Below are 27,733 nucleotides of genomic sequence, written 5' to 3' on the forward strand. Positions count from 1 at the left end.
TGTGCAACGTCTTCCAGATCACACTCAGAGCACATCTCTCCCCATTCCGCTACACGTGCCTGGAGGGCCAGGCTCATTCCTTATGTACCTGAGCCACCACGCTCCTTGCCAAACAATGGGCACAAGACAGTTCAGGAAAAACTGGCTGACTATAAGAAAGAAAGAAAAATGTCCCCTTGGGAAGCATGTTCTGGTTCTCATCCTGATGCTGCCACTACCTTTCTGGGATAAGTGCCTTCCCATCTCCTGGCCTCAGTTCCCTCATCTGTGAAATGCACCATTATTCTAGTTTCTTCTATTCTACTCGTCCACTGAGTGAATGCAGCAGAGCCTTACCCCCCCAACACTCTGATCCAGGATCAGGGACTGGTCCCTGCTCTCACCCTTCTGCTCCAGGAAACAGAGAAAGGCAAAAACAAGGAAACACGAAACATTATTACATTCCAGACACTAAGTTCCATATACATACTTTCTCATTCGCAAATAAACAAGATTATTGCAGAGTATGATGAGCGTACAAAAACACAATAGTAATATGTCAGAAAGTGAAAAAAAGGGTGCCACTTTGCATAGAAAGGTCAGGGAAGGCCTCTCTAAGAAGGTGACATTTGAGCTGAGACTTGACAGATAGGAACCAGCCGTGTGAAGAAATGGGGAAAGGTGTTCCAGGCAAGAAGGAACAGCACACAGAAAGTCAAGAACAAGCTTGGCACCTTGGAGGGGAAAAAAAGCAGCTGCCGTGGCTAAACTGCAGGGAAAACGGCAGCAGTACCCAGGGTACTCAGAGTGATAGACAGACGACCTCCTTCAATGGTGAGGTGCTCAAACCAGTGCGACCCAAGCCACCCCAGAACATCCGGGACCCAGCTCACAGGCAGCATTAGGGGTAAGGGTAAGAGTCAGACCCCATGGCTTCCTGGGGCCCCCCAAGACCTGGTGTGGGCATAGAGGCAGGTAGCGCCCCTCCGCATGAGAGCCTCACCATAGCCCCAGGACACCCACGGGTGGGGGAAAACAGAATCACAGAAGTATGTAGAATACAAGACACTCAAATGCAGCTCCCAGGGGGTCATGATCAAGTGTTTCCATGAAAAGCCAGTTCCTGATTACACTCTTTTCCCAGGACACAGAGAAGACAGCAACCTTGGTCAGTGGAAATGGAACAGGGCAATACTATGCAAGGCTTACTGGTCTTGGCCAAATCTTAACCTTTGTGGGCCTCAATTTCCTCATTTGAAAACTGAGGCTACTATTAGTGACTATCTCCCAAGGTTGTTGAAAAGATTAAATGATACACTGAAAATAAAGCAGTGTGCATGGCAGAGGTTAAGTGTTCATAAATGTACACTGTCTTCATTACTGCTCTTGGTTTTTCAGTGCCTCAGTTCTGTTTGCTGTAAGGATATTAATATAACATCACAAGATTCCTAAACTTTTGTACTACTAAATATTCCAGTCTCCTGCATGCTCAAGAACAAAGAAAAAATAACTGAGAATCATCCTCTCTGACCTCTCATTCGATGCTGAATTCCCCTCTACCATAACCTGGAAAATACGTGCTGATTAAATTCTATTTTCATGATACTGTGAAATTAAAATGATGCATTAGGAATCCACAGATTTTTCTGTACTGTCATTCTGCAAGGGGGTGGGGATGGACGTTGCCTATTCTTCTGCATCATCCACAAACCACCCCAACCAAAACACAATCTTTCACCCTGGGGCACAAAATTCACGCCCACCTCCATACACACAATTAATGAATGTACAATGTAATCACTTCCGTATTGCCCTATCTCTCTCTCTCTCTCTAACACACACACACACAAATGTTCTACAGTGGAAAACTCACCCATTCGTAAAAACACACCGAAAATCACTCCCAGACTCACTACAGCTACCCTGCACTACACATGCACACAAAATGTTGCCTCCAACAGTGTGCAAAGTATGTTCAAAAGAAACTGGATAGCTGAACTCTGGAGCCAAAGGCCAAGGTTCGAATCCTGCCTTTGCAACTCCCTAGCTGTGTGAACCCAATCTCCAGGTGCCCCGGTTTCCTAAACTGTAAAATGGGGGTGATAATAATAATATTCATTTTAAAGAAAGATGTGACAATTACAAGTTTAATACACCAAAAGGGTTTAGATGAGCGCTTGGAAAGCGCCCAATAAATTATTTTCCTTTCCATTACATGTGCACACTGCTTCCAGGCCTGTCCCGCACACTATACACAGACCCGCGCCGACTCACTCCCCCCACCCGGCTGGTCCGCACGCATTGCACACTCCGCCTGCACGCCGTTCCCAGACGCGCTCGCCCACACAGTGCGCAGGCGCGCCCCCGGCCCTCGGCGAGGGGCAGGCATTCGCCGCCGCCCGCCCCTTGCCGCCTCCGGGACCTCAGGTGCCTGGGCCCAGGGGCCGAGGAGCCTAGGTCACCGGGCCGGGCCCGACCAACCCTTTCCTCCGCGCACGGTCACTGCCGAGGCTCTGAACACCCGGGTCGCGGGCTCCCTTCCGCCCCATCCCCGCTCAGCACGGCCGGCTTACCTGAGGTTGGGGGCCCAGGGACACACCGCCCTCCCCCTCTGCGTCCAGCCACGGATGCAGGGACGGGTTATCGGCCGCGGCCACTGTCCGGCCCTTCAGCACTCTGCGGGTTCCCGGGCCGGGTAGGGGGACCGCGCTGCGGACGAGGAAGTGTTGGGGGCAGGGCCGCCCTACCCCTGGGAAAGTCCCCGGCGACTGACAGGCCGCTCGCCCAATCGCGCTGCGCCCTCGGGGCGGGCCAGCGACCGTGGGGGCGGGACGGAGCGAGGTAAACAGCAACCGCCGGGGGAGGTCCGGGGCCGGGAGCAGTTGAGCTGTAGCGGTTACCCCCGCCCGTGGGCCAGCCCTTCGGGCGGTGACCTCCGGGGCTTGGGCAGCCCCCCGTGTCACTCCCCGCGCCGGAAGCCCCAGAGCCCGGGCTGAGTCCGGAATCTCAGAGCAGAGACGAACCGCAGAGACCACCCCTTCCCTTCTTTGATGCCAGGGGCTCGAGGACCACAGCGGGGAGGGAACTTGCAGAAAGGCACGTAAGCATCTGGAGCTGGGCCAGGGCTAGAGCTCGGGCCGCAGAGTGGGGTCCAGGGCGCTCCTGAACGACTTCGCGGAACTCCCAGAAATTTAAGCTGAAAGGACCCCTAAATAACTTTTTTTTTTTTTTTGCATAAACTTACAGCCCCAGACATTGTAAGCATTTTGTATGCATTATTTCTTTCACTGAGCCACCCTAGTGATATGGGTTTACCCCTTGTTTACTGTAAATAAATTAAAAAACAGGCACTGAGAGGAGGTTGGTTGACAGTAAGTGGCTGAACCAGCATTTAAACCCTAATGGGCAAATCCAGAGCCCTCCTCCCACCCTGTCTACGTATTTGTGGGTCAGATCATCCAAACAGCTGTGGGATTTCCCAGACCCTTAAGAAGCAGCTTGGTTTAATGGTGGGAACGCTGTCTTTGGTTTCATCATTTTATTTAAGAGGGTTTTGATTTCAAAAAGTGGAAGGACCTAAACTGGGAATAAAGGACAGCTCTTTAAATGGGGGTAAATACAGCTTTATGAAAAACCTATTGCAAAAGACTCATTTCCCCAGAACTGATGAAAACTTAGTCATTGACAGGTCCTGGTCCTCAGAAAGGACTTGGTGAGCTATTTTGTACAAGTCCTGATTTTACAGAAGTGGAGATCTGTCCATCAGCTGTGACTGTGAACACACACACACCCCTCTACCCAAGTAGGAACCTAATTGGAAGATTCTCCTGTCAGGCCTGTGACTTCATTTACTTCAAAGGTGTCTTCAAATTCTGGGATGCCTTTGGTTACTTCAAAAGTGTTACCACATTCTCAAAACAATAGTAATTCTGGTTCATTTTTAACTAGGAAAAGAAGTACTCATAAGCTCTGAATTTAAAGAGGGTGGGGAGAACAGGATACAAAGGCCAACCCAAGCACATTTGACCATCACCAACAGGGGAGGGGACGGAGGGGTTAGAATCGGGCTGGTTCACCAGAAGCTCCGTAAGCATCACCTCTACCCAGTAGGCTTCCCCCAAAGCGGGGTTTTCTTCCTGCTCTTTGTCTACAGTTCCCAATTTGCCTCCTCCCGGAATGCTGTCTTCCTAATCTCAACCCAACTCTTCTTGTGAACGCTGAAATTTACTTTAAAAAAAAAAATGAAGAGTCTCCACCTATTTGCATTTTGCTTCCAGACTATTTCAGCTGTCTTTGTAAAATGTCTGACCTTCGAGATTTAGGCAAATAGCTTCATCCCTTAAATTGCTTGATGACCACTAGGAGGACTTGTTGGACAGTGCTCTGGTATGACAAAAAGGTTACGTGGTCTTTTCTTTTTTTTTGAACTGATTCCCTGTTTTGGGGTACTTTTTCCTAACACTTATAATGTGTGAGAAAATCCTCTTCAAAGTCGTGAACACACCCACCCCTTCCCACCTTTTTAAAACTTCATCTGAATTCAGAACTTCCCACCATGTTAGAAGCCATGGAGACCATTGTTCGCAATCCCCTATTTGATAGATAAGTAAACTGAGTCCTCAGGATAATAAAGGACTTGTTCAGGGCCGCACCCATTGAATGATGCCACCACGGTTAGAAGCCAGGACCTTGGTTTCCAGTAATATGTGCTCTTTTCACTGCATCCTGTTATCTTTCCAGTGTCATGATTTTCCCTATAGAAACTCAACACTCATTAGGAACAAGGCTGGGTTCTAACTCCTACTCGACCACTTGCTACCTGGGTGGTCTCTCTAAGCCTCAGTTCCTCTCTGAAAAGTGGAGGAAATTGCATCTTACCCCTCACGGGATCATGGGGATAAATGAGTTAATGCAAGGAAAGCCCAAAGCTTGGCACACAGTAGGCATCTGAGAAACAGTAGTGGCATATAGACACGGATTGCCAGCACTGGACAGAACTTCACTGTTAAACCCAGGAATGCACTCTCCCCAAGCTCCATGTCACCATCCACATCCTCTATGGACCCTGAGACCCCTGGCAGGCTGGGAAATGGGTCCCCCAGCCTGTCACCCCCTGCCATCCCTAGATCTGGAAGGAGATGTCCAAGCTGAGAGCCGAGTGACTCAGGCAGCTGGAAACTTCTTGCTCTTCCAGAGTGATGACAAGCACCTGCATAGAGCCCCACCTGGGAGGAGAATCAAAGGCCTGTGTTTGGTTTGTTTGGGTTTTTGTTTTAAAGCCTGCAACTTCCCACCAGTCCTCTCTCTACTACTTCCACTAAGGATGCTCCAAAGAAGAACCGAAGTCCACACTTGATAGAAATAAAAAACCTACCAAAAACCTCACCTGTCACCAACCGAGCTTTAAATCAAGTGCCTGAAAAGGAGTGTTTTTGCCATGCAAAAAGGTTGTTTTCACCATGTGGTGGCTCTGCTCTCTGACCTAACAGGATATCTCCCAACCACCCTGAGGCCATTACCACTGTCATGCCCATTTCACAGATGAAACTGGGGCTTTGAGGTGTTAGATGACTCTCCCAAGGTCTTATACAGCAACGAGTCCTAAATTCTTTCTGCTCTTAAGCATTAGACTATAGAGTCCTGCCAGCCAGTAAGAGCTCAAAATACTAGTCATTATGGCTCGTTTAGGAAGGATTAGATCCAACCTTTCTCTCACATGGATACAACCACTGAGGGCCATCTGTACACCCCACAGATGGGAAGAGGAGCTTCTAAAACCACTAAGCTCAGCCTTACTCTAGGAGGTGAATTTGTGAGTTAGGGTCTTGGCTGCAGGGGAATGAAACTCAAGGTGAGCGGCTAACGCACTAGGAAAAGAGCAATCCTGGCTCTGGGTCCCTTCCTTCTATCCAGTCTCCTGGTCCCATAGCCTGAGGCAATCTGGGGAATATAAAACCCTTGGTGAATTCTAGGTGCTTTCTGGTACTGGGTGTGTGCACACGAGAGAGAGATTTTAGTGATAGTTAAATGAGAAATGCAAGTCAAGCACATGCTGTTGGCTGAAATTGTAGGTAACTATATTTTTTGGTAAGAAATAAGTAAGCAGAAGCAATGGTCCCCTGTTTCCCATCCTCAGCCTCAGAAGCATTTTAATTCTATCTACCTCCCAGATCACTGCACGAGGGATGGATGGATGGCTCTAAGATTTCCATAACTTTTCATGTTCCTTAGGCACCTTAAGGTAAATTAAACCATACCAGACTCACAATTTGCCCCTCCTCCAAGAGCATGTAGGTCATGCAAGGGTATGGGCTCTGGAGTCAGATCTGGGTTTAGGTCACAGCCTTGCCCTTACACCTTGTGATCACTCTCTGCCGGTTTCCTCACAGAGAATGTGAAGGGACAGGGTCCAGTGCATAGGGTAGCGAAAGAATGAGGTGCCATAGGGCTTGGGGTGAAGTTAAAGGCAGCAAAGCTCAGGGCCCAGAGCTACGGAGGAACTTGGCCAAGACCTCACAAAGTGTCCTCAGAAGCACCAGGCCTAGATGGCATTTCCCTGACTTTTTCTCCAGGGTCTTCCCTGTTTTCCTCCTCCTCCCTCCCAGCTGTTTCCGCTGCAGCCCTGGGCCTGCCGTTTGTGCTAGGGTTTCTAGGACACCGCTGCGGAAAGGAAAGAGCCAGTGACTCTGGGGGAAATTCCCGGCCTCGGAGCCTATGTGGCCAGGCACCTCCCACAGTTGCTGGGAGCCCCAGGCTTCCCCTAGTCCACGTCCTCTCCCTCTGGCCTCCCTGTCTTCAGGTCAGGGTGTCGAGCCAGATCTGAGTTTGGATCCAAGCTTGCTCCTCGTGATCCTCCTGGGAGGGCAGAGAGGTCAGCCCAGCCCAGCCCCTGAGGGAGGCAGCCCCATGGGAACCAGACATTTCCTAATCCTGGGAAGCCCTACCAGGGCCCAGGGAGCAATCCTCCTACCACCTCACCCCACCTCATACTCCTTCTTTCAGGGTCCCTCCCACTGTTCCCTCCATTCTTATCCAGCCCAGAAGCTGCTGTGACAATGACTTGGTCTCTACTCCTTGCCCCTCCTAGCCAGGGACTTCCCAGGGCTGGGCCTCCGACAGGCTCTGGAAAATCTGGACTGTTTGTGATTAAAGAGGAGGCCATTATCACCACCGTCTGCCAGCTTTCACCCTCTCCCTGTGCCTCAGACCCCGTATGAAATGTTCAACCACAGCAGGGTCCAGCCAGCCCTAGGAGGGAAGCAGGTGAGCGAACCTTCCGGAGAGCCATTTGCTCCAGCGCTGAGGAGGGTCTTAGCTCTCCATTGCGTTCCCGAGGGAGGCAGAGCTAGACTCCCACCTGGGCTCTTCCTACCTCACTGTATAGACCACTGACGTGGGCAACACACACACACACACTCGCCCACCCTCAAAAATTCACATTCACCCAGAGACGCACACAGGTTCATATAATGACCCAGACACTTCCAGATACATACGCACTTAGACACGCTTGCGAACTTGCACTCACACGTATACCTCAACAGATCTGACACAGACGAAATTCACCAACAGAGATGCACATTCACACACCAACACAAATCTACGTTCATACTTGTGACCCCAATCCCTTTCCTCCAGGGAAGGATAAGACAAAAATAGACTCTGCTTTTTCCTTCCCTTGGGAAGAACTAGAAGCGGCTAGAAAGAAACACACGGGCTGAGGAGGGCAGGAAGAGGAAGTAAGAAATGGAGGGAGAGAAGCAAGAGGAGAATGAGACCAGGCAAGGAGGTAGAGAGGCCCAGAACCCAAGCCCCGGTAGGAGAAGAGGGAGCTGGCCCAGGGGAGCAGCCGACCCCAGCTGGCAGGAAAGTAGGAGGCCAGGTGGCTCTTGGCAGAGCTGGGGGGTGGCCTGGTGGCCCTGACCCCTCATGCAGTGAGCTCCTAGCCATGTCCTGACCCGCCGCCCCCTGCTCTTGGTCACTTACCTGGGGCAGGAGAAGACGACCGGGGGCGCAGTGGGGGCTGGCACCCTGTGAAGGCTCGTCAGCTCACTGTGCTTCTGCAGGAAGGAGGGCTGGGCTGGGCTGACTTTTAGGCAGGAGGGGAATTCCCCGAGATGGAGGAGCCAGCCGCCAGGCAACCCCACAAGGCCCAGCTGAGGCCCCATCCTGCCCGCCCTGGCAGAGCACAGGGCCCTTCTTTGTCAGTTCCCCACCTGTCACTTCCCAGACTGGCTATCACTTGCCAAGCGTTCTGGGGAGGGGAGGGCGTTCTGGGGAGGAGCTGGAAGCCTGAGGGTTCTGTGGCCGGACCAGGAACTGGCGCGGGGGCAGCCTGGTCTGCCCACCCTACCCCAGCCTTTGACTTCTTCTGAAGACCGCTAATGCCTCCTTTGCCTGAGGTGGGGGATTCCAGTGCCCGGGACCCTCAGGAAAGGGCCAGATACCCAGCCCACATCGTCCTTCCCCATCCCTGTTCCATCTGTTTCCATTTAGTGTCTGTGGACTCTCCAGAGGGAAGGAAAAGCCCCCTGCTTCCCTCCGTGCTCATTTCCAGGTCAAGTGGGGCCTTAGCAGGCTAAGCTCCTTAGCATAGAGCCACCCAGCTCTACACTAACCAGCCGTTTCTGCTGCTCCTCACTTTCCCATCCAGACGGAGCCTTGGTGATCCCCAGCTGTAAAATGGGTATAAGGAGTCCTGCTGGGTCTGGCTCTTGTGATGAGGTGATTAAAAGAGAATGATTCTGAACGTTTGAGTACTTTACAAACATAAGGTCTTAGTTCATTATCCACCGATAAGATGCTTGGGGAGGACATGAGTTGGCTGTGGATGAACTGGCCTTTCTTGATCATTTCAGGTTCTGGAACTTCAGGTTTTGGAACTTTGTTCTTAACAGCAACATTACAGACTGATGAGGATACAGGGATGGACAAGTCAGACCCACTTCCTGCCCTTTCCAGTATGGTAGCCATAAGCCACCCATGGCTATTTAATTATACATTAGTTAAAATTAAATAAATTAATAACTCAGTTCCTCGGTACAGCTCGCCATATTTCAAATGCTCAGTAACCACATGAGGCTGTCCGAGTAGGCTGCACATATATAGAACATTTCCATCATTACAGAAAGTTCTATTAGATAGCATTGCTCTGGGCGCTATGGGCTAATAGGTAGTTATAATCAAGAATGGTAGAGATGTGTTATGACAGGAAAATACAGGGAGCTACAGGATCATGGACGGGGAGCATTTAGTTAGGATTCGGGGATCTGGGAAGCCTTCCTGGAGGAAGTGACACATCAGCTAAGACCTGAAAGCAGCGAAGCAAGAGCACAAGGAACAGTGTTCTTAGCAAGGGGAATAGAATATGCAAAGAGAGAATACATTCACGGAACTGAAAATTGTTCACTTGGAGTGAAACATGGAGTTTGAAGCAAGGGGGAAGTAAAGAGGTGGACCTGGAGAAATACGGAAGGTCAAGTCACAAGGGGCCACACTCAGCTTAAGCAGGGGGTTGGGAGGCAGAGGATAGGAGGTGAGAGATGGGGAGAGTGCACCGAATCCACTCCTCTCCTGCTTCTGTGTCCTCCTCTCCTGCTTCTGTGTCCTCCGGATTGGGATTCCATGAGGAACACTAGAGAGAGCTTCTGGCCCAACAGAGGAGGAAGTGAAGGCCAGACAGGGGAAGTGACTTTCCTAGTGACTAAATGAAGGGACTTCCTGACTCCTAGTCCAGTGCTCTTTCCCATGCTGCACTCAGACCCTTGGTGACACTGGCCAATTTTTAAATGTTCAATAGCCACATGGGGCAAGTGCCTACCATACCGTATGGTACAGGCATTTCCATCCACACAGAAAGTTCTACAGGACTAACAGCACCAATCCTTGAGCTAGATCAAGTGCAAAGGATGATTCACTTCCCTGCACATACACCCTTTTCTCTGCAAGGAATAAATTATACCTCATGCTGACAGCATCACATGCTCCCCTCTCTCCCCTCTGCTACCTGCTTGCAGGTCCTTCCTCACCCATGTCCCCAGCTGGGCAGGAACAGGCACTCAGGATGGTGGCAGGACTCAGCATCAGGGAGAGCAATATTATCCCTGGCTCTCTCTGGGAAGCCTCCTGGTGGCCTGTGACTAGCCATCTGGGTCAGCCAGGACCTTCTATGAAATTGAGGAATGTCCCTTCCTTGAGGAAACTGGGTTTCAGATTCCTCATCAGTATAGTGTGTAATTCAGCCCTGATGTGCCTGGATTGCAGTGTTTCCTTTAAACCTGACATCTTTCCGCAGGCCTCGGTGATCATAGATCATCTGTGACTTCACAAAGCCTTGCTTGGACTGGTTCCTGCTCAGGGCGTCTTAGATGATGGAAGGACCTTGAAGGGCTAGGGAGGCTCAAGGAGCTGGCCCCACGTGAACCAGAATCTCCAGGCAGGAGCACTTGGCTTGCAGTTCCTGGGGGACAACCGACTCTGGACTCTCCGTGCTGGAGTGCTGAGCACAACTAGCTTCTCCCACCTTCTCTCACACCTCTTCTTCATCCAGCCATGGATTCCCTGAAATTGCCTTCCTTGTTCAGGCTGTGGGATGGATGTCAAGGAGGAAGGGACCCTTGGACTGCGCATGAGAGGAGCTGAGCTTGAGTCCTGGCTCTGCTGTGTGGCCTGGGGCAAGTCCCTTCGCCTCTCTGGTCCTCAGCTTCCCTTTCTGTAATGTGAAGGAATCAGACCGGATGATCACTAAGGGACCTTCCATTCTGATACTGTAAGGAAGTCCAGAAGTTCAGAAAAAGGAGAAATCAGGGCAGGCCAAGATGATCAGGAAATAATAACACTAATAGCTAATGTTTTAAAAAGATTGTATCTATTTATCTGAGAGAGAAAGAGAGGGAGAGGGAGAGCAGGGAGGAGAGGCAGAGGGAGAGGGAGAAGCAGACTCCCCACTGAGGAGGGAGCCAGTGCAGAACTGGATCCCAGGATCCTGGAATCATGACCTGAGCCGAAGGCAGACACTTAACCAACGGAACCACCCAGGCGCCCACTAATAGCTAATATTTAAGATTAACGTGTACTGGGCATGATACTCGTGGATTCCTCATCAGAACTCTTGGAGATTGGTACCCCTGCTTTGCAGATGATGGGGCTTAAGCCAACACCTAATGAGTAGCACAGGGAGTTCAAACTCAGGTCATGTCTACAGAGCTCACCTGGGGGAGACAAGATCCATGCCAGACCTCAAAAGATGGCTGAATTTGGATACACACGGGGAACCTCTCACTGGCCCACCCCTCTGACACCTAATCGCTCAGGCCCACCTCTCCTGTCCTGACATCTCTGGTCTCGTTGACATTTTTGGGAACAGCACTGGGCCAGTCTCATCCTAGTCGATCAACATTTATTTAACAAATGAATGGACTTGACGCCATGGGTTTCCTGATTCACCAAGTCTGCCTGATGTTTCCCAAGGATGGGAATTCCTCATGCCATGGGGACCTAGTCCAGGACTCTGGGCAGATTTCTGGATCCCACCATAGACCTAAGAAATCATACTCTCTGGGGGTTAGGGCCTGAGAGGCGGCGTTCTCAGTAAGCTCCCGCGGTTATCTTAGTACTTAGTAGTTTGAGAGGCCCAAGCTCCCTAACTGGATCTTCCAGCTCCAAAATGAGCATCATCTTCTCCTATAAAGGCAGCCAAGAACGCAGTGTCATGGACTAGTGGGCAGTACCTAGCGTGCTAGTACTTCTCTGGGTCACCCATGCATCAAATCCATGACTTTTGCAAAAATGCTTTGGGTCTACCAGCTTCCACTAGGGGCAAGTCCCATTGCTGTTACTAACTCTCTGTGTGATGTGAGCAGCCATTCCCTTCTCTGTCCCTCACCTTCCTCATCTGGGAAAGGGGGTCAATGCTCTTCGCCCATCTATAATCCTGGGAATACCTATGTGCACAGAAGAAGTGCCCACTGAGGTCATTTCATTAGGAATATCATAGGTCAGGGGGTCATCCATTTGAGCGTTTGCCAGCATCATCTGATCTATGTGTCTGGGTTAGGCTGATCTCAGGTCAGTGGTTCTCAATCCTGACCGTGTTAGAATCACCAGAGGAGCTTTGTAAAAATACAGATGGGCAGGCCTCACCGCAGACTAATTATATCAAGATCTTGCGGGGTGGAGGGTGTGGCCTGGGATTGGCATTGAAAGGCTCCCCCACGGGGCCCCTGGGTGGCTCAGTGGGTTGAAGCCTCTGCCTTTGGCTCGGTTCAGGATCCCAGGGTCCTGGGATCGAGCCCTACATCAGGCTCTCTGCTCAGCAGGAAGCCTGCTTTCTCCTCTCTCTCTGTCTCTCTCTGCCTGCCTCTCTGGCTACTTGTGATCTCTGTGAAATAAATAAATAAAATCTTAAAAAAAGAAAGAAAGAAAGAAAGGCTCCCCCAGGTGATTCAAAGTTGGGACTCCTGCTCTCAAAGCTGCCTTTCAAATCTTTGGTTCTGATGCGGGTGGTCCTGGGACTTCACTGTTCCCCTTTTTGTTCCAGGAAAAGTGCCTTCTCAGTACCAGCATCAGAGACCAAGAAGACAACAGATCTTAGAATCTGGAGAGAAGAGAGCTCGAGTCCATGCACTGTGGGTCACTGGGCATTATACACAGTGGATTAGAAAGGCAATATTCAACCTCAAACCAAGTCACTGCACGGAGAGGAGGTACATGTCATTCTGGAGCATCTGAAAAAATGGGATTCAGGAATGCATTTTGCAAAATTGTGCTTTCCAAGGAAAGGAAAGGAAATGGACTCAGGGCAGTATGTTGCAAGGTTTTTTTCAAAGGAAGAAGATCCAAGGACAAATGTTGCAAGACTGTGCTGCTAAAGGAAGTGGGGTTTTTTTTAGCTCATTCGATCTGGAACAGAACTTAGAGATTATCTTGACCACTCCCTTGGCTGGACAGAAAGGGAAACTAAGGCCTGGGGAAGGGAAGGCATGTCCCTAAGGTAAGGCAGGGAGTTGCTGACAGAGCTAGTATTACTAGTCTTCTCAACCACCCCCTGCCTGCTGACTTTTTCTCTAGTCCTCCGATGTCTGTCATTTCTGGCTTTGCTCCAGGCCCCCAGCCCACCCTCTACACTCACATTCCTGGACAGCACCCCAGGTCCCCAGATCACATGATGGACTAAATCTGTGAAGCTGGGTCTCCACCTGCCAGATAACAGGGGCCCAAACCAGCAGGAGGCTGGGGCAAGCTGGAGAGGAAGGTGCTGCGTCTGATGATGTGGCCTGACCTCAGAAAGGAAGCCTGGTCACCAGGGGGAATTTCCCCGGGGGGGTGAGGTCTCATGTCTATGCAAATAATGCATGCCAATGAACCTGGACCCCAGGATGGGAGAGGGGTCTGGGGAGAGAGGACCGGGAGACAGGGGAATTGGGAAGTGACAGAGCCTGACAATAGAGCCCTATGCCAGGCCCCTTGTATGCTGTATCTCCTTTGGTCCCTGCAACAGCCTCCTCCCTAGGAGAGCTAGGAGGCTGAGGCCCAGTGAGGGGAAGGTACATTTGCCCAAGAGAACGCAGCACCACCCCGAGAGGAGAGCAGGCCTGGGAGAGCCGTGATGGGGGTGGATTTGGAGCTGCTGTTGCTGCTGGCCAGAGTGACAGCAACAAGGCTAGAGTCAGAGAACTCCAGTGAAGTTTCATTTTGGGTTTCCATCTCACTCACCTGGGGGGTTTTATCCTGGGGACAGCTAAAAGGCAGATAGGGAGGTAGTGACCCTGACTTCCCTTGGGCAAATCCCTGCACTCAGGTTTTCCAAAGCCCAAAGGTGGGGTGTGTGTGGCCTGGGCACTGTTAACCCTTCCACTGCTAGCTTCTAGAATACTCCTAGAGAAGGGAACAGAATGGGATGGGGGTTTCTGAAGGGATATTTCTCCCTCTTACCTCTTTACATCTCACTCACATGGAGCCTCACTACCCCAGGAAGACCTCCGCAGGGATTTTATTCTTTCCGGAAGGCTGATCCCACTTATAGCCTGGTTCTCTGAGGAGCTGCTTCTGCTTCCTCTGAGCAGGGATGCCTGTAGGAGCAGGCTCAAGTCAGAGCAGTTGGGTGCAAAGTCTGTCCTCCGTAGATTCCGGTGGTTTTGTGGTTTGTTGTCCTGTGAAAGAACGTACATGAGAGCAGGCAGGTCACTGATTTCTGGAGTTGTGTGCTACACACTAAGGCTGTGTGCCAAACAAACTACTGAGTGCCTACACGCCCTAGGGAGTGTGTGTGAAAGGCAAGTCTGGGTACTTGTGCAAAGAGTTTCCTGTATGGCCGGTAGTTCATGTAGAGATGACAATATCTGTACTTCTAAGCAGTGTGTTTGGGGCCCAATCATTTGGTTTTTCCCCACGTGGTCTGCCGTGTATGTTTCTGTGCATGTGTTAAGAGCTGTGGGCTTCTTTCTGATTCTGGATATCCATAGTATGTCCCTGTGGGTATGACAGGCAGTGATTTGGAATTCTGGGTTTGTGATAAATAGTATTTATGGACTTTGAGAGGACAACAGCTGTGTGGGAGAACAGTAATTACCAGCCCAGCATAGTCATGGGATCTCTAGGTCCACTCCCCGCCCTCCTGGCTTGCCTATCAGGCCATCCTGTTCCCGCCTATGGCTATCTCCAGGTCAAGGTCCGTGGCCATCCCAGTGTGGAGGGGCACTAGGTCGTTCTGATTTCAGTTGACAGAACAATAGGCAGATGGTGGTAACTGGGAGGGGTGAGACCATCCCACAGAAGGAAATACATGTTCTGGAAACTGCTAGAACAGCTGGGCTCAGGGGCAGGGCTCATTTCCAGATGGCTCTGGTTTAGGTCTTCTTCCTTATCTGAGAGGTGGGTACAAGAAGCCTCTGGCCTCACATCCTGCTTTTATTATTTATTTATTTTAAAGATTTTATTTATTTATTTGATAGAGATCACAAGTAGACAGAGAGGCAGGCAGAGAGAGAGAGAGGAAGAAGCAGGCTCCCCGCCAAGCAAAGATCCCGATGTGGGGCTCGATCCCAGGACCCTGAGCCGAAGGCAGAGGCTTTATCCCACTGAGCCACCCAGATGCGCCCACATCCTGCTTTTAAAAGCACTTCCTGCCTCCGGGTTCCCAGATAGTGACATCTGGCTTTGTGTATCTATCTGCCTCTGTCTCTGATTCTCCACAGCAGGTTCCTTGGTTTCCCGCACCACCACATCTTTCTTTTCTTTTCTCCATGTCAGCTTCTTCTGCCCTGGCTCATGTCCCCATCCCTCCATTTCTGGGAAACACTGCAAGCCTGTCTGATGGTCTCTCAGCCAGTTTCCTTCTCCACGCTGGCCGCAGAGAGCTCTTTCTAAAGGATACCTCTACTCACACTACCCCTGTCCCTGGCACCTTTGGGGGCTGGCCAGGGCCTGGAGGGTAAGGGCCACACTGTGGCCTGGACTCTCTGTGACCCTCCCAGATGATGTCTTCACACACTGGATATGCGATCCAAGACACCCAAGGCCACTTCCCATGGTCTCCACTTCCCACCTCTGGGCCTTTGCTCCTACTGTTGCCTGGGCCTGGAATTCCCTTTCATCTTAGATATCTTTTATTGTTGAAGACATCTCTCCTCATTTTTTTTTTTTAAGATTTTTTATTTATTTATTTGACAGAGAGAAATCACAAGTAGATGGAGAGGCAGGCAGAGAGAGAGAGAGAGAGGGAAGCAGGCTCCCCACTGAGCAGGGAGCCTGATGTGGGACTCGATCTCAGGACTCTGAGATCATGACCTGAGCCGAAGGCAGCGGCTTAACCCACTGAGCCACCCAGGCGCGCCCATCTCTCCTCATCTTTTGAGGTGCCTCTCACATGCCCCTTTTCTAAGGATCCTGTGTCCGTCCTTCTGTGGTTATCTGTGGCCTCTGCACGAGGTACTTCTTGCTCTGTCTTGGTTGTATTTTCTCTTCTTTTCTCCATTGAGCTCTTCAGGGGTAAGAAGCAGGCACAGTGCAGGGACTCATCAGAGGTTGTTGAAAGAGATTCCTCCTCCAAGTCCTCCTCTAGGAAATGGAATCCAGCCTATGTATTAATACCAAAGACCCAATATAGGGCCCTTATTATGTCCCAGATAGTGTGCTCAGAGGTATCCATGCATTGCCTTATTTAATCTTCACAAAATCTGGTGCAGTAGAAATTTTTGTGATTGCCACTCTACAGGTAAGGAAACCAAGGCATAGAAAGGCCAAGTGACTTAGCTACTTCTAAGTGGTTGACTGGGTTTCCAATCTAGCCGGCCTGCCTGCTTTCATAGATTAACTGCAGAGCAGAGGACTCAGTTAGGAACTGCTTGCCTAACTCAGCTGTAAAGTGGGGAATTCTGCCTGGGGAAACCTGAGGGCTCCCAGGTCTGTTAGAAACACGGATTTGCTACTTTTGGGTTCTGAAATTCGAATTGGGCAACTTGACACTTCTCCCTCCCATTCTCAGCGAAGTTTGGCTTCCATTAATCAAGAGGAGGAGGACAATGGCATGTCTATAGTGAGCAGAGCAGGAATCAGGAGACCCAAGTGCCGTCCCCCAGCAATACCATGGTCACTGGGCCTTGATTTTCAAACTCGTGAAACAGGAGCGTTGGTTTGGATGAGCTCTCAGCCCACTTCCGGCTCAGTCCCTGGTGTGTCGCCTGTACCTTTGGCCAGTTTGCTTCATCGCTTGGTCCCTCAGTTTCCTCATTAGGAGAACAGGGGTGATCCCGAGCACTACCTCAAAGGAAGTCTGGGCTGCGGAGGAGAAGCTGCTCCTCCCGAGGTGACTGGTGGCTCCGCAAAGCGGGGGAACTCTTCATGGGGCTTCCAACAGCCAGCTGTCCTCACGCTGCTCTCCGACAGCTGAAGTGTGGCCCCAGCGGTGCCCGGAAACCCCCTCCCCGCCGGTCACTTGAGACAGTTCCTTGTGGCCTCAAAGACTGAGGTTGGAGCACCCCGGTTTAGGGGTTCTGAGAAGTGTTCCCTCGGAGGGGAAAATGCAGGCGTGGAGGCAGGAGGCGGAGCAAGGAGCTAGAGGCGGGGCGGGGGCGGGGGCGTGGCCGCGGGAGAGAGAGGCCAGGGTCCAGGGCGAGAGGAAGGTCAGTGCCAGAAGGTTGGGACCTGGCAGGACTGGGAGGCTCCACCTCGGTCCTCCGCTGAAGTGCCAAGTGCCCTGGAGCCAGTCGCTTCCTCTGTGGGAGTGACAGTTGTCTATAAGTGGGAGAGGGAGGTGAGACTTTCCGAGGGCCCCTTCCACACCGAATACATCACCACCATCCTCCTTTTCTCCCGCTTTGAGACAGCAGTGGTTTGGGCTTCTGCTTTCTCTTTCCTTTTAGTTTTAATTTAGTTCCTGCCACTTGTGTCCTTTAAACTTTGGCCAGGGAAACGCCCTCCGGTGTCCCTCAACACCGTACTTTGGAGAAGGCTGGGTGGGAGGGACACTCAGGTCAGCTCTTAGGGATCAGGACTCCACAGTTTTCCGTGTTGTAGCTTTAGCATCAGGCACGTGCCACGGAGGGGCCCAGGGGAGGCCTTCAGTAAGTAGAAGCTGCTCCAGTGAATGACTGAATGACGGAGGGAGGTGTTGGGTTTCGGATAGCGGATAATAGCGGACAGCAGCCACTCCCTCCTCTGCCGCAGCTCCAAGGGAAAATGCGGTTTGTTCTGCAGGCACCTGGGTCTTAAGTGGGATCACTGCAACAGCCTCCCATCCGGCCACCCCTCCTTCACAGGTTTTTCTGAAGTGCTCTCAAGCACGAGGTTAGCCTTCCCTTCAAAGGACCTCTCCCCCGCCAACCTTGTAAGAGAAAACGCTGATGGCCTCTGTCATTGGATGTAAACTCCCATTTCTAATCTCATCAGCCTTACCCCCCCAAACCCTGAGGGTCTCCCTCCTACAAGAGACCAGCCCCAGACTACAGCCCACTTACACTGAAAAGTAAGTGAAAGCTGCACGGTGAGGAATTAGAAGGGTCTCGTACATTATAAGCGCTCTGTGAGCTCTCCTCATTCCTGGTTTCTGGGGATTCTAGAAATTCCTGGTCTCTCTGCTTGTGTGTTCCCCTTCGCCTCAGGGAGCCTCCTGCTTCTATTCCCTGGGATTCCATCACTCTTTCCTTTGGACTCCAGAGCTTTTTTTTTTCCCCTTAGCACACATTTTTAAGGCACTTTTCTGTTTGTCTTTGGATGCCTTTGTGATCTGCTGCTGAGTTCTTGACAAGAGAGCTCAGAAAACCTCAGGGTCCACTCATCATCTCCTACAGTGGGGCCTGCGTCTGAGCTGGTGGTGCTGACAGCTGACCCCAGGCAGGGCCCGCCCCTGCTGAGTGCTCACAGGTGTCACCTCATTTCCTCCTCAAAGGCTCACAGTTGGTTAGCAGCAAAGGTCTGACTCCACAGCTCTTAATTGCTTGTTAATTTATCTTTTGGTAACAGTTGTGTGAAGTTGGGCAAATCCCCCCAAAAAGCTATCAGCGGACCCTCCTATTGCTTGGGTTCACAGCCGGGTGGAGGGACAGTCTTGCTTTCAGCATCATTATGGCAGAGATGAAGATGGGGCTCTTTACAACTGGGGGGGCCATCCGCTCACTAGAGATGCCCGGTGAGGGCAGTGGCTGGCCCAAACCCTGTGATCCCTGCACACCTACTGTAGCAAACAGGCTCTGAACTGCCAAAATAGGTCAGGCCAGTCGGGACAGGGAGCAGGGCCCTCACGGCACTCGAGGGACCGCTTCACGTCCAAGTCTCAGAGCAGAAACACAGCTCTCGGGAGGGAGACAGAGAAGCTGCAGCTGAGCCTGCTGCTTATCAGTGATCTGCACAAAGTAGAAACTTTCCACAGGCCTCCCCAGATCACGATTGCATCTGGTGCCCTTGAACAGCTCTAAGGAGGAAGTCTGGGTTTGGCTGTAATGGATGAAGAATGCACAGAGCCACGTGCAGGCAGCAGAGGGAGGAGAGGGGAGCCGAGAGCTGGAGGGGGGTGGGGCCGGCCTGTCCGGGCGGGATGTTGGCTCACTCTCACCTGGGATTCCCAGGCAAGAGGATGAGGTTAGGACTTACTCCTGGGCAGGTGCCTACCTCAGGCTGCAGGGCTAGGACAAAAACACAGATCCCCAAATGAAATGTGTTTATGTGTCTATAGGTCTATTTTTATTTAAAGAGGCCAGTGGAAAGGGAATGATTTGGGGGCACATCCTACAATGTCAATGTTAGAAGAGAAAGTCAACATTCTTTTGTCCAACTCTCTCATTTTGTAGATAAGAAAGTAGAGACTCGGGGAGGGAAAGAAATTGGCCAGAAGCTAGAAAGCACATGTGTGGTGACACAAATTTGAAGGTATCCAGACGCCTGGTTCTGTCTTTCACACAAAAACCTGAATGAGGGTGGGTGGTGAAACAGTGGGAGGTCTGGCAATTGGCAGGAAGACATGAACTGTCTGTCCCCTCCCCTGGAACACTCAGCTGGCACCGGCCACCATACCCCACGGCTCAAAGCACACACTCCACTCATTTCACAGGCAGAGGCTCAGTATGTTTTTGGATTTGACAAAGCCCAAACCAGGGCAGTGGCCACAGCGAGGGACGGAAGCCAGGAAAGGCAGAGGAGGAAGACGGGGAGTGGAGATGAACGGGATTTGTGGCTACGGATCTTCAGCTGCTCACACGGGAGCAGGAGTGACCGTGCTGGGCCTTCAGTGGCCCGTGGGAATGGGAGCCTTCCCTAAACCCCGGCTGAAGACAAGAGCCCACTCATGACCCCCTCCCCCCACCCCTGTCCCTTCCTTCATCCCGGGAGCTGGAGCAATCAGGCTTGGTCATGGCGGCTGGTGCTGCTGACCGTTTCTCGGCAGAGGTGCTGGCCAAAGCCGGTGGCTCTAGTCCTCGCCCCCACAGACAGCGAGCAAGGCCTTCAGGAAGTCTCCAGAGGTGTCACCCTGGCAGGAGCAGAGGAAAAGCAGTGAGAGAAAGCAGTCCTGATGGCCTCAACGCCCCTTCCTCCCAGTGGCTATCAGCTTAATGTCTCCTGAACACATAAATATGACTACATCCCTTCTACGGGTCCTCGCTACCCTCAGGAAAAGGTCCAAGCTCTCAGCTTGGCTTGAAGGCCTTTTGTGGGCTGGCTTCACCTCCCCCCTCCCTTGTGGGGGCACCCTGGTTCATTTTCCTACGTTAATATCTATCATTCCTCTGACCAGCCGGCCCTCTGCACCACCCCCAAATCCTGCCTGCCCTTGAATGCCCCCTCCTCTATGAAGTGTTCCTGCCCTTGATTCTTGCTTTCCTCCTCCCACATCCATTGACACATGTGAACGAGACATCTCATTTGAACCAACACTATGGAGCCCTTACTGAGCACCAGGCCCTTGCAGGAATTTACAGGAACATCGTTGCCTTTAGGATGCATCATAATGTCAGGCCTACAGCAGAGTGCGGGGAGCCCAGACTCTCCCTCCTGTTATTGTCTCCTGTCATTTTTATGATACATGTTGTTTTTCTTTTCTTTTGTAAATTTTATTTCAAAAATCACTATTATAAACAAGGTAAGTTAAAGGAAAGATTTCACAATAAAAAACTTCCCACCCCTGACACCTTTTTCCCCAAATCAAGAGAGAGGCACGGTGACTGGTGTCTGGCTTTCTAGCAACAGTCTGTGCATGTGCTAACAAGTATAGGTACAGAATGTCCCTTTTCTACACACATGGACACACAGCATTCATACCCTTCTGACTTAAAGAAGATCCCAAATCAGCAGATGGAACTGCTCATGCTTTTTCATGGTTGTATTATATCCTATCTTATGGATGTACCACACCTTCTCTAACCAATTCTGTCCGGAAGGCTTCTAGTCTTTTGTTCCTGTGAACAATGCTAGCATAAACACTTTCCTCCACATCGTTGGGAACACGTGTAGCTCTGTCTGTAGGATCAATTCCCACACGAAAATCACCAAGTTCAAAGCATATGTGTTTAAAATTCTGAAAACTGCCCAACTACCCTTCAAAAATGTGCTAGCAGTGTATACCCCCACCAAGTCTGGGTGAAGCTGCTATAACATTTCCCACAGGCTGTCAGCCAAGGCTAGTATCAAACTTTTAAGATCTTGGCCAACATCGAAGACAAAAAAAAAAAAAAAAAAAAAGGCTGTGTAAGTGAGAGAAGTCAGATACCAAAGATCACATACCACGTGACTCTATTTCTATGAAATACCCAGAAAAGGCAAATCTATAGAGATAGAAAGTCACCCGATGGGTGCCTACAGCAGGGGTGGAAATAAGTAAGCGGGTATAAGGGGTGTGGTATCTTAAAGGGGCACTGGAAATGTTTCAGAACTGCATTGTGGAGATGATGCATGACTCTTCAATTTCCTAAAAAATATTAAATGCACCTTAAAATAAGTACACTCTATGGTATATAAGTTATGTGTCAATAAAGTTATCTTTATTTTTTTTAAGATTTTTTTCATTTTAGGGGTGCCTGGGTGGCTCAGTCATTAAGCATCGACCTTCAGCTCAGGTCATGATCCCAGGGTCCTGGGATCGAGCCCTGCATCAGGCTGCCTACTTAGTGGGGTGCCTGCTTCTCACTCTTCCACTCCCCCTGCTTGTGTTCCCTCTCTCTCTCTCTCTCTCTCTCTGTCAAATACATAAATAAATAAATCTTAAAAAAAAAAAAGATTTTTTTTCATTTTACTTGTGTGAGAGAGAGAAAGAATGCACACAAACAGGGAGAGCAGCAGGCAGAAGGAGAAGCAGCAGGCAGAAGGAGAAGCAGGCTCCCCACCGAGCAGGGAGCCCGATGTGGGACTCCATCCCAGGACCCTGGGATCATGACCTGAGCTGAAGGCAGACGCTTAACCGACGGCACCACCTAGGCGTCCCAACAAAGTTGTCTTTAGAAAGCAGCCCCCCAAGATGGGCTGTTTTATTTAGAAGTCCTTCATTATAACCCTTTGAGCCACCTGGAATTTATTTTTGTATACACAGTGAAGTAGGTCTTTCATGAATCAGTAATCTCTGCTGTCAGAGAGAACTCAGAAAAAGACGAGAATAGGAGGGATTTGTAATCCCACGCTCAGGAATGTGATGCTCCTCCCGCCCTCCCCTACCGATGTCCAGCCCCTCCCCCTTACTTCAATGGCTTGGTGGAGAGACTTGTCGTATTTCTCAATGAACTCCCGTCGGATGTTGAGCAGGTCGATCTCACTCCGGGAGATCATGATCCTGGTGAGGGTCTTCTCATCTGTGCCAGCACCCTGGTGGGACCAGGGGAGAGGGAGACAGAGGGCAGGAGGGGAAACAGGGTCGGGTTAGGCAAGAACTCCTAGGTGTCCTTCTGCTTCCCTTCCTTTTCCCTCCCAAACCCTGTGAGGCATTCTGCCTCAGTCTTCTGCAAGTAGTGCTGACCCAGACTCCCCCAGGGACTGGCTAGACCGGCAAAAACAAGCTGTTAGAGTAGAATGGCGTGCCCCCAAAATTCACATCCAACTGGAACCTTACGACAGGGCCTAATTTGGAAATAGGGTCTTCACACATGTAATGAGTTGAGGGCACACTGGATTAGGGTGGGCCCCAAATTCAACAACTTGTGTCCTTGTAAGAAGGGGACACATGGGTACACACACAGAGAAGGCTGAGTGAGGATAAAGGTAAAGCCTGATGGACGTGCCCACAAGCCAGGAAACACCAGGATTCCTGGCAACCACCAGGAGCTAGGAGAGACCCATGGGAGTTTACCCCTCAGAGCCTCCAGGAGGAACCTAATGCCTTCAATTTTGATGTCTGGTCTCCTGAACCATGAGAAAATAACTCAGTCTGTGGTAATTTGATAAAGCAGTTAAAGGGAAATGAAGAGGGGGCCCACGGATCAGGCGCAGGACATGGAATGTGTGGGCAGTCAGGGCCCACTTCAGCCCCAAGGGAGCTCCGGGACACCAGCTTGGTGGGTGCTCAATACATGGCCATCATGTCTGAGGCTGTAGGTGGAGGAGGGTTTCAGGCCACCGAACAGCCTACCCAGACTCTGTTAGCAGCTGAGATACCCCTCGCTGGGCTGAGAAGGTAGCCACAGCAGCCTGGGTTTTCAGGAAGCCAGGGCTAGTCCCAGCGCCCAGCACTGGCTGCCTCTGTAATTAATCATCGGTCACAGGAGACACTGTCACCTGCTTCACTGTGCGCTCCATGAGGGCAGAGACTGGGTCTGACTCAGCCCAGTGTTCCTGGAGTGAGTTTCTCAGCCTGGGCCTTTGGGGCCAGGTCGCTCTTTGCTGGGGGACCCATCCTGTACAGCGTAGCATGTTTAATAGCATCCCCCACCCTCCGCTCTCGTCCCACCAAATGTCAGCAGTGACACTCCCCAAGTGGTGGTGACCAAAATGCATCTGAACATGGCCAAAGGTTCCCCAGGGGACAAAATCACTATCCTAGAGTCAGACACGGGGCAGATGCTGCTAAGCATCAAGGGGGCAGAAACAGTGGCCAGAAGTCCTGGCTGGGGCTGGTGGGACCGCACACAGCTGTGTTTGTGGGTGGGCAGAAGGACCTGAAGGGAAGGGAACAAACAAGCAAGTTTGTTTACCTTCATGGACTTGTAAAGTTTGTCAGCAAAGAAGAGAGGCTTGTTCTTGACACTTTGGACTGGTAGGATGAGAGAAATGCAGGGAACTTGGTCAGAGGCGGTGTGCCTAGACCATGGGCTGAGCTGGCCTCTCCCACCCCCTCTCCCTCCAGCCTGGGACTGGGAAGGTCACGGCCAGTCCCAGGGTCTTACCCAAGGCCTGATACCTTCACTCCCCCTTCCCGATTCCTCCTCCTCTGGCCCATCCCTCAGCTTGGCTCTCACTGGCTTACAACTCCCTTCTTGCTACAGGGCTTGCAGCTAACCGAGATCAGTCAGGACTCAAAGGGAAGAAACCCAAGGCACAGGGCCTCAAACTTCAAAGGGCCTGAGAATCACTGGAGAACCTGTTGAAAACTTGGGTTTTAGGTGCCACCCCCCAGATTCAGACCCCAGAAATATTTTGAACTGGCTTGCAAAGCATGGTTCCTGGATGGCTCTAGCAGCAGCATCTGGGAACTTGGTAGAAATGCAAACTCGAATGGCCCATACCAGATGCGCTCAGACTGCAACTCTGAAGGGAGGTGACCAACCTGTCCCACTCCGCCAGGGATGCTCCTGGTTTTAGTACAAACCAGCATGGTTGGGTCTGCCTACTCTGGGGCAGCCTCATGTTGGAGAGCAACTGATGGACAGGAAGACCAGGCCCACAGATGACTGTCTGTTGGTGTGATTTAAGGCACTGTGCCCACCCCGGGGCTGTGTTGCTCCAGAGCCTGCCCACTCCAGCTTGCACTGGCAGCCCTGCGCCCCATGCACCATCCCCACCCCCCACATAACGCTGCCTGGCTGTACCAGTCCCAGCCCCTTCCCAAGGCCTGGGGGGCTCTAGCTCTCAGCAGCTGCTGGATTTCAAGGCTCCAGTGCCTACACAGGGGTGTCTCAGGCAGCTTAAGGAGCAGGAGTCAGATACCAGTATCTGAAATCCAGAATGACTCTGGATATAAGTGTGTCTGTGAGGAGGGCAGGGGGCAAGGGGCTGGAGATGCATACCCCAAGGGCACAGTCACCTGGGGTATGTGTCATGTACTGGCTCAGGAAGCCACACACCAACCTTCCTAACTCTCCAGGTATGGTATGCACATGTGTGTGTGTGTGTAAATGCACATGCGTGCATGGGTGTGCACACCCTGGTCCTGCAGAACACAGGGTCTCTCCCTGCCCTCCCCATGACCTCCCCTGGGAGAGCCTGTTCCATCATCCTGCCCTGCAGCCTGGAACAAGTCTTCACACTAACACCCCCTACCACATGCTGGCAGGACCCCCACAATGCTGGGGTTTACTCTCCAGTACGATGAGCTCTGGAAGCCGCCAAGGCCACCCCTGTCCAGGGAATCTGGCCAAGTTCCCAGCGCCCCCAGCGCTTTCCCGGGACATCCATCAGTTACCGATGGCCACAAACACGTCCCTGACGTCCCCAGACATCTCTTTCTTGATGATGTGCTCCACGTCATAGTTGGTCATCTTGACAAACTCCTGGAAGACTGGCCCCAAGAGAAGCCCCACAGGTGGGGGGTGAGCTTCAATTCAGAGGGTTGGGGGAGATCACCCTTGCCCCGCCCACCCAGCTCCCCTCCCAGGCCATGTCCCAGGGAAGGGGAAAGGGACAGCAGGTGCGGCTGCAGCCCAGGCCCAAGTGCGCTGGGCACGATCAGGTTGGGAGGGAAATTCTGACCTCGAGGCTGCCTTGGGCTCAGAGCCAAATCTGTGTCAAATCAGATGCTGTTCTAGGAACGGACGAGTTCTAGGAATGTGGGCTGGGGTAGCAAAAGGAGCTGGGGTCCTGGTAAAGGCTCTGCCTCCCACTGAATGGCCTTGGGAGAACCCCTACCCCCTTCTGGGCCTCCCCTTCCTCCTGTGTCAAGCTGGGATCGAGATTAATGTAAGTAATCATAATGAAAACACGGAGGAAGTCACCACGTGCCAGGCATTATGCTAAGTGCTTTTCATGCATTATATTTTCTGTATCTTTATTAGGAATCATGTGAGGTAGAACTAAAATCCCAATTGGCAGATAAGGGAGTGAGGGCCCAGATATCCACTAACTTGCCCAAGGTCACACAGCTGATAAGGGGGAGATTCAAATCAACGCAATCGGGCTCCCAAGTCCATTCTTCCAGCCACTATGCTAATGTACCTTATGTATTTTACTGAAAAGTGCCAGGCAAATCCATATTAAGCCATAAATGTCCTAGTGGCCAGGGCATTTCATGAACTAATGTCAGGTGCGCCCTGTGCATGTGGCTGCCTGGGGCCCCGAGACATGTGGCTGGTCCTGGTGCCATCAGCACGCCTTGTGGCCTTATTCCTGGCAGACATTGCCAGAGGGTCATGACCCTGAACCTCTGGAGGCAGCCACCACAGTCTACTGGAGTGGCCTTGGGGTTGACAGGCACCAGCCATCCTGTATCCCAGGCATCCCACCTGCTTCCCTAAGGAGGTAAAGGGTGCTGGCCCGAGGCTGAGGGTCAGGAGCAGAGCCAGGGCCAGACTCCCTACCAGCCACAACATTCCGGTGCTGGGTAAGGAATGGGTGTGTGGACACCTGGTTCTTCTCGCCACAGAGAGCGGAGAGGCTCCCATCAGATTTGGGGGACTTCCTGCAGCATCGGGAAGGGGAGGGGTTGAGGCCTCACCTCTCCGGAGGTGTGGATAGCTCCGCGTGCACAGGATCGTCATGAAACGGGTCTCCAGGGAAGTCTTGTCTCCGCTGGGTCTGTCTGCTATTTCCTGCGGATGCCAGGTTGGGAGAAGGATTTGGGAGGGAAGACACCAGAAAGCCTTGGTTATTATTCACTTTCATGTCTTTGCCTGGGGTGAGGGTGGTCAGAAACTGGGTCATCCCAACTAAGGAGGCTGACATTGGCCCCTTCCTCCCTAACCCTCCATCCCCTTGTCCAGTTCTCAGGAGCCTTCTGGACTGACACGGGGGTGCTCTGCACCGGGTACTTCTGCTTTAGCCTCAGGGCCTTAAGACTGGGGCCCAAGGGAGCGCAAACAAGCACTGGGCATGGGGACGCAGAGTCCTTCTGTTCTCAAGCCCTCCAGAAAGGCCCTCTGGGGAAGTGGGTTTGTTCATTGCAAGGAAAATGGCCTAGCCAAGTGTTTCCCTAAGAGTCTAGATGGGCAAACATATAACACATTGCATATATATGTTTCCACGAGGATCTTCCAGCCATCCACTAGTCCTGTTCATATCGACATTAAATTTTAATTGACATTAAAATAATTCATTTCAGATTAAAAAGGATCCATTTAAAGAAAAATACTCAAAAACTGGTGGTATATAGCACGAATCATGTGGGAGGTAAGTGGCTAAAATTTGGGAAACACTTGCCTGGCCCATTTTTTACCCAGTGGGGCTCTTAAGAGGCTGTGAAAGGGAGAGAGAGAACCTACGGGCAGGTCCCCAACCACTGCCTGACTGGCCGCTCAGCCCACCCAGAGACACAGCCACTCAGCCCTCACTCAAGAAGCCACGAACATCCCCGTGAAGAACAGGTCACTCACCAAGATCTCAGCAGCCACCTGAGAGCAGGGAGGAGAGAGAGGAGGGAGAGAGGGAAGGCTGAGTCAGAGGAGGCCGGGAGAGGTGGCTCTGGGGCCCTGGGGACAGGGGGCGGGCAGGGAAGAGGGAAAACACCTTTCCTTGATCTTTGGGCTGGAGCCCCAAATGGGGACAGGCCTGGGAATTAATTTTAAAGTGTTTGCCTGAGGGGCTGGGGAGGACACAGAATAGGGCACTCTAACTGTCACTCCTGGCCACTGAGGGAGACTCCAGCCCTCAGCCTGCTTGTCTCCGCAGGGCGGCCCAGAAGTGAGAAGAGAAGCCCTGAATCCCCCACATCCTTTACCACCAGGGGTCTGAGACCCATCATTTTACCCCCTCGTGTTACAGGCAGGAGAGACAGGGAAGCGGAGGCTGGGAGGCAGGAGACTGGTCGGGGGCACAGCCAAAACCAGGTGCGGGAAATGCCAGCGGTCCGGTCATCTCACAAGGGTGACTCGGTCACTGCGTTATGCTGAGTCCTTAGAACATGACGCTGTTAGGCAAGCAGTAGTGCCTTGGAGTGTCTGGGGAAAAAAATACAGCACCCCCTGGGGGCCCCAGA

The 27,733-nt window shown here is 51.7% G+C and overlaps 2 protein-coding genes across 7 annotated transcripts in view; both read right to left on the reverse strand.

The window, feature by feature from the left end:
* TNIP1 (TNFAIP3 interacting protein 1) overlaps window positions 1-8,032 on the reverse strand; it is a 48,473-nt gene extending 40,441 nt beyond the window's left edge. For 3 of the 5 annotated variants that reach the window (XM_059174074.1, XM_059174072.1, XM_059174073.1), the window contains exon 1: window positions 2,553-2,748. The gene's annotated coding sequence lies outside the window, so the exon portion shown is untranslated. Of the gene's footprint in view, window positions 1-2,552; window positions 2,749-7,965 lie in introns of those variants that run through there. The other 2 variants (XM_059174071.1, XM_059174070.1) reach the window with 2 other exon arrangements.
* Window positions 8,033-19,128: 11,096 nt separating this feature from the next.
* ANXA6 (annexin A6) overlaps window positions 19,129-27,733 on the reverse strand; it is a 46,881-nt gene continuing 38,276 nt past the window's right edge. The window contains exons 21-26 of one of the 2 annotated variants that reach the window (XM_059174076.1): window positions 27,132-27,149; window positions 26,258-26,351; window positions 25,010-25,105; window positions 23,583-23,641; window positions 22,138-22,260; window positions 19,129-19,939 (exon numbers count right to left, since the gene is read on the reverse strand). In XM_059174076.1, coding sequence (XP_059030059.1) covers window positions 19,880-19,939; window positions 22,138-22,260; window positions 23,583-23,641; window positions 25,010-25,105; window positions 26,258-26,351; window positions 27,132-27,149 — 450 coding nt within the window. In that variant the 3' untranslated portion in view covers window positions 19,129-19,879. The remainder of the gene's footprint in view (window positions 19,940-22,137; window positions 22,261-23,582; window positions 23,642-25,009; window positions 25,106-26,257; window positions 26,352-27,131; window positions 27,150-27,733) is intronic. The other variant, XM_059174078.1, reaches the window with a different exon arrangement.

This window comes from Mustela lutreola, chromosome 5 (genome assembly GCF_030435805.1).
Source record: "Mustela lutreola isolate mMusLut2 chromosome 5, mMusLut2.pri, whole genome shotgun sequence".
NCBI classification, from domain to species: Eukaryota; Metazoa; Chordata; class Mammalia; order Carnivora; family Mustelidae; genus Mustela; species Mustela lutreola.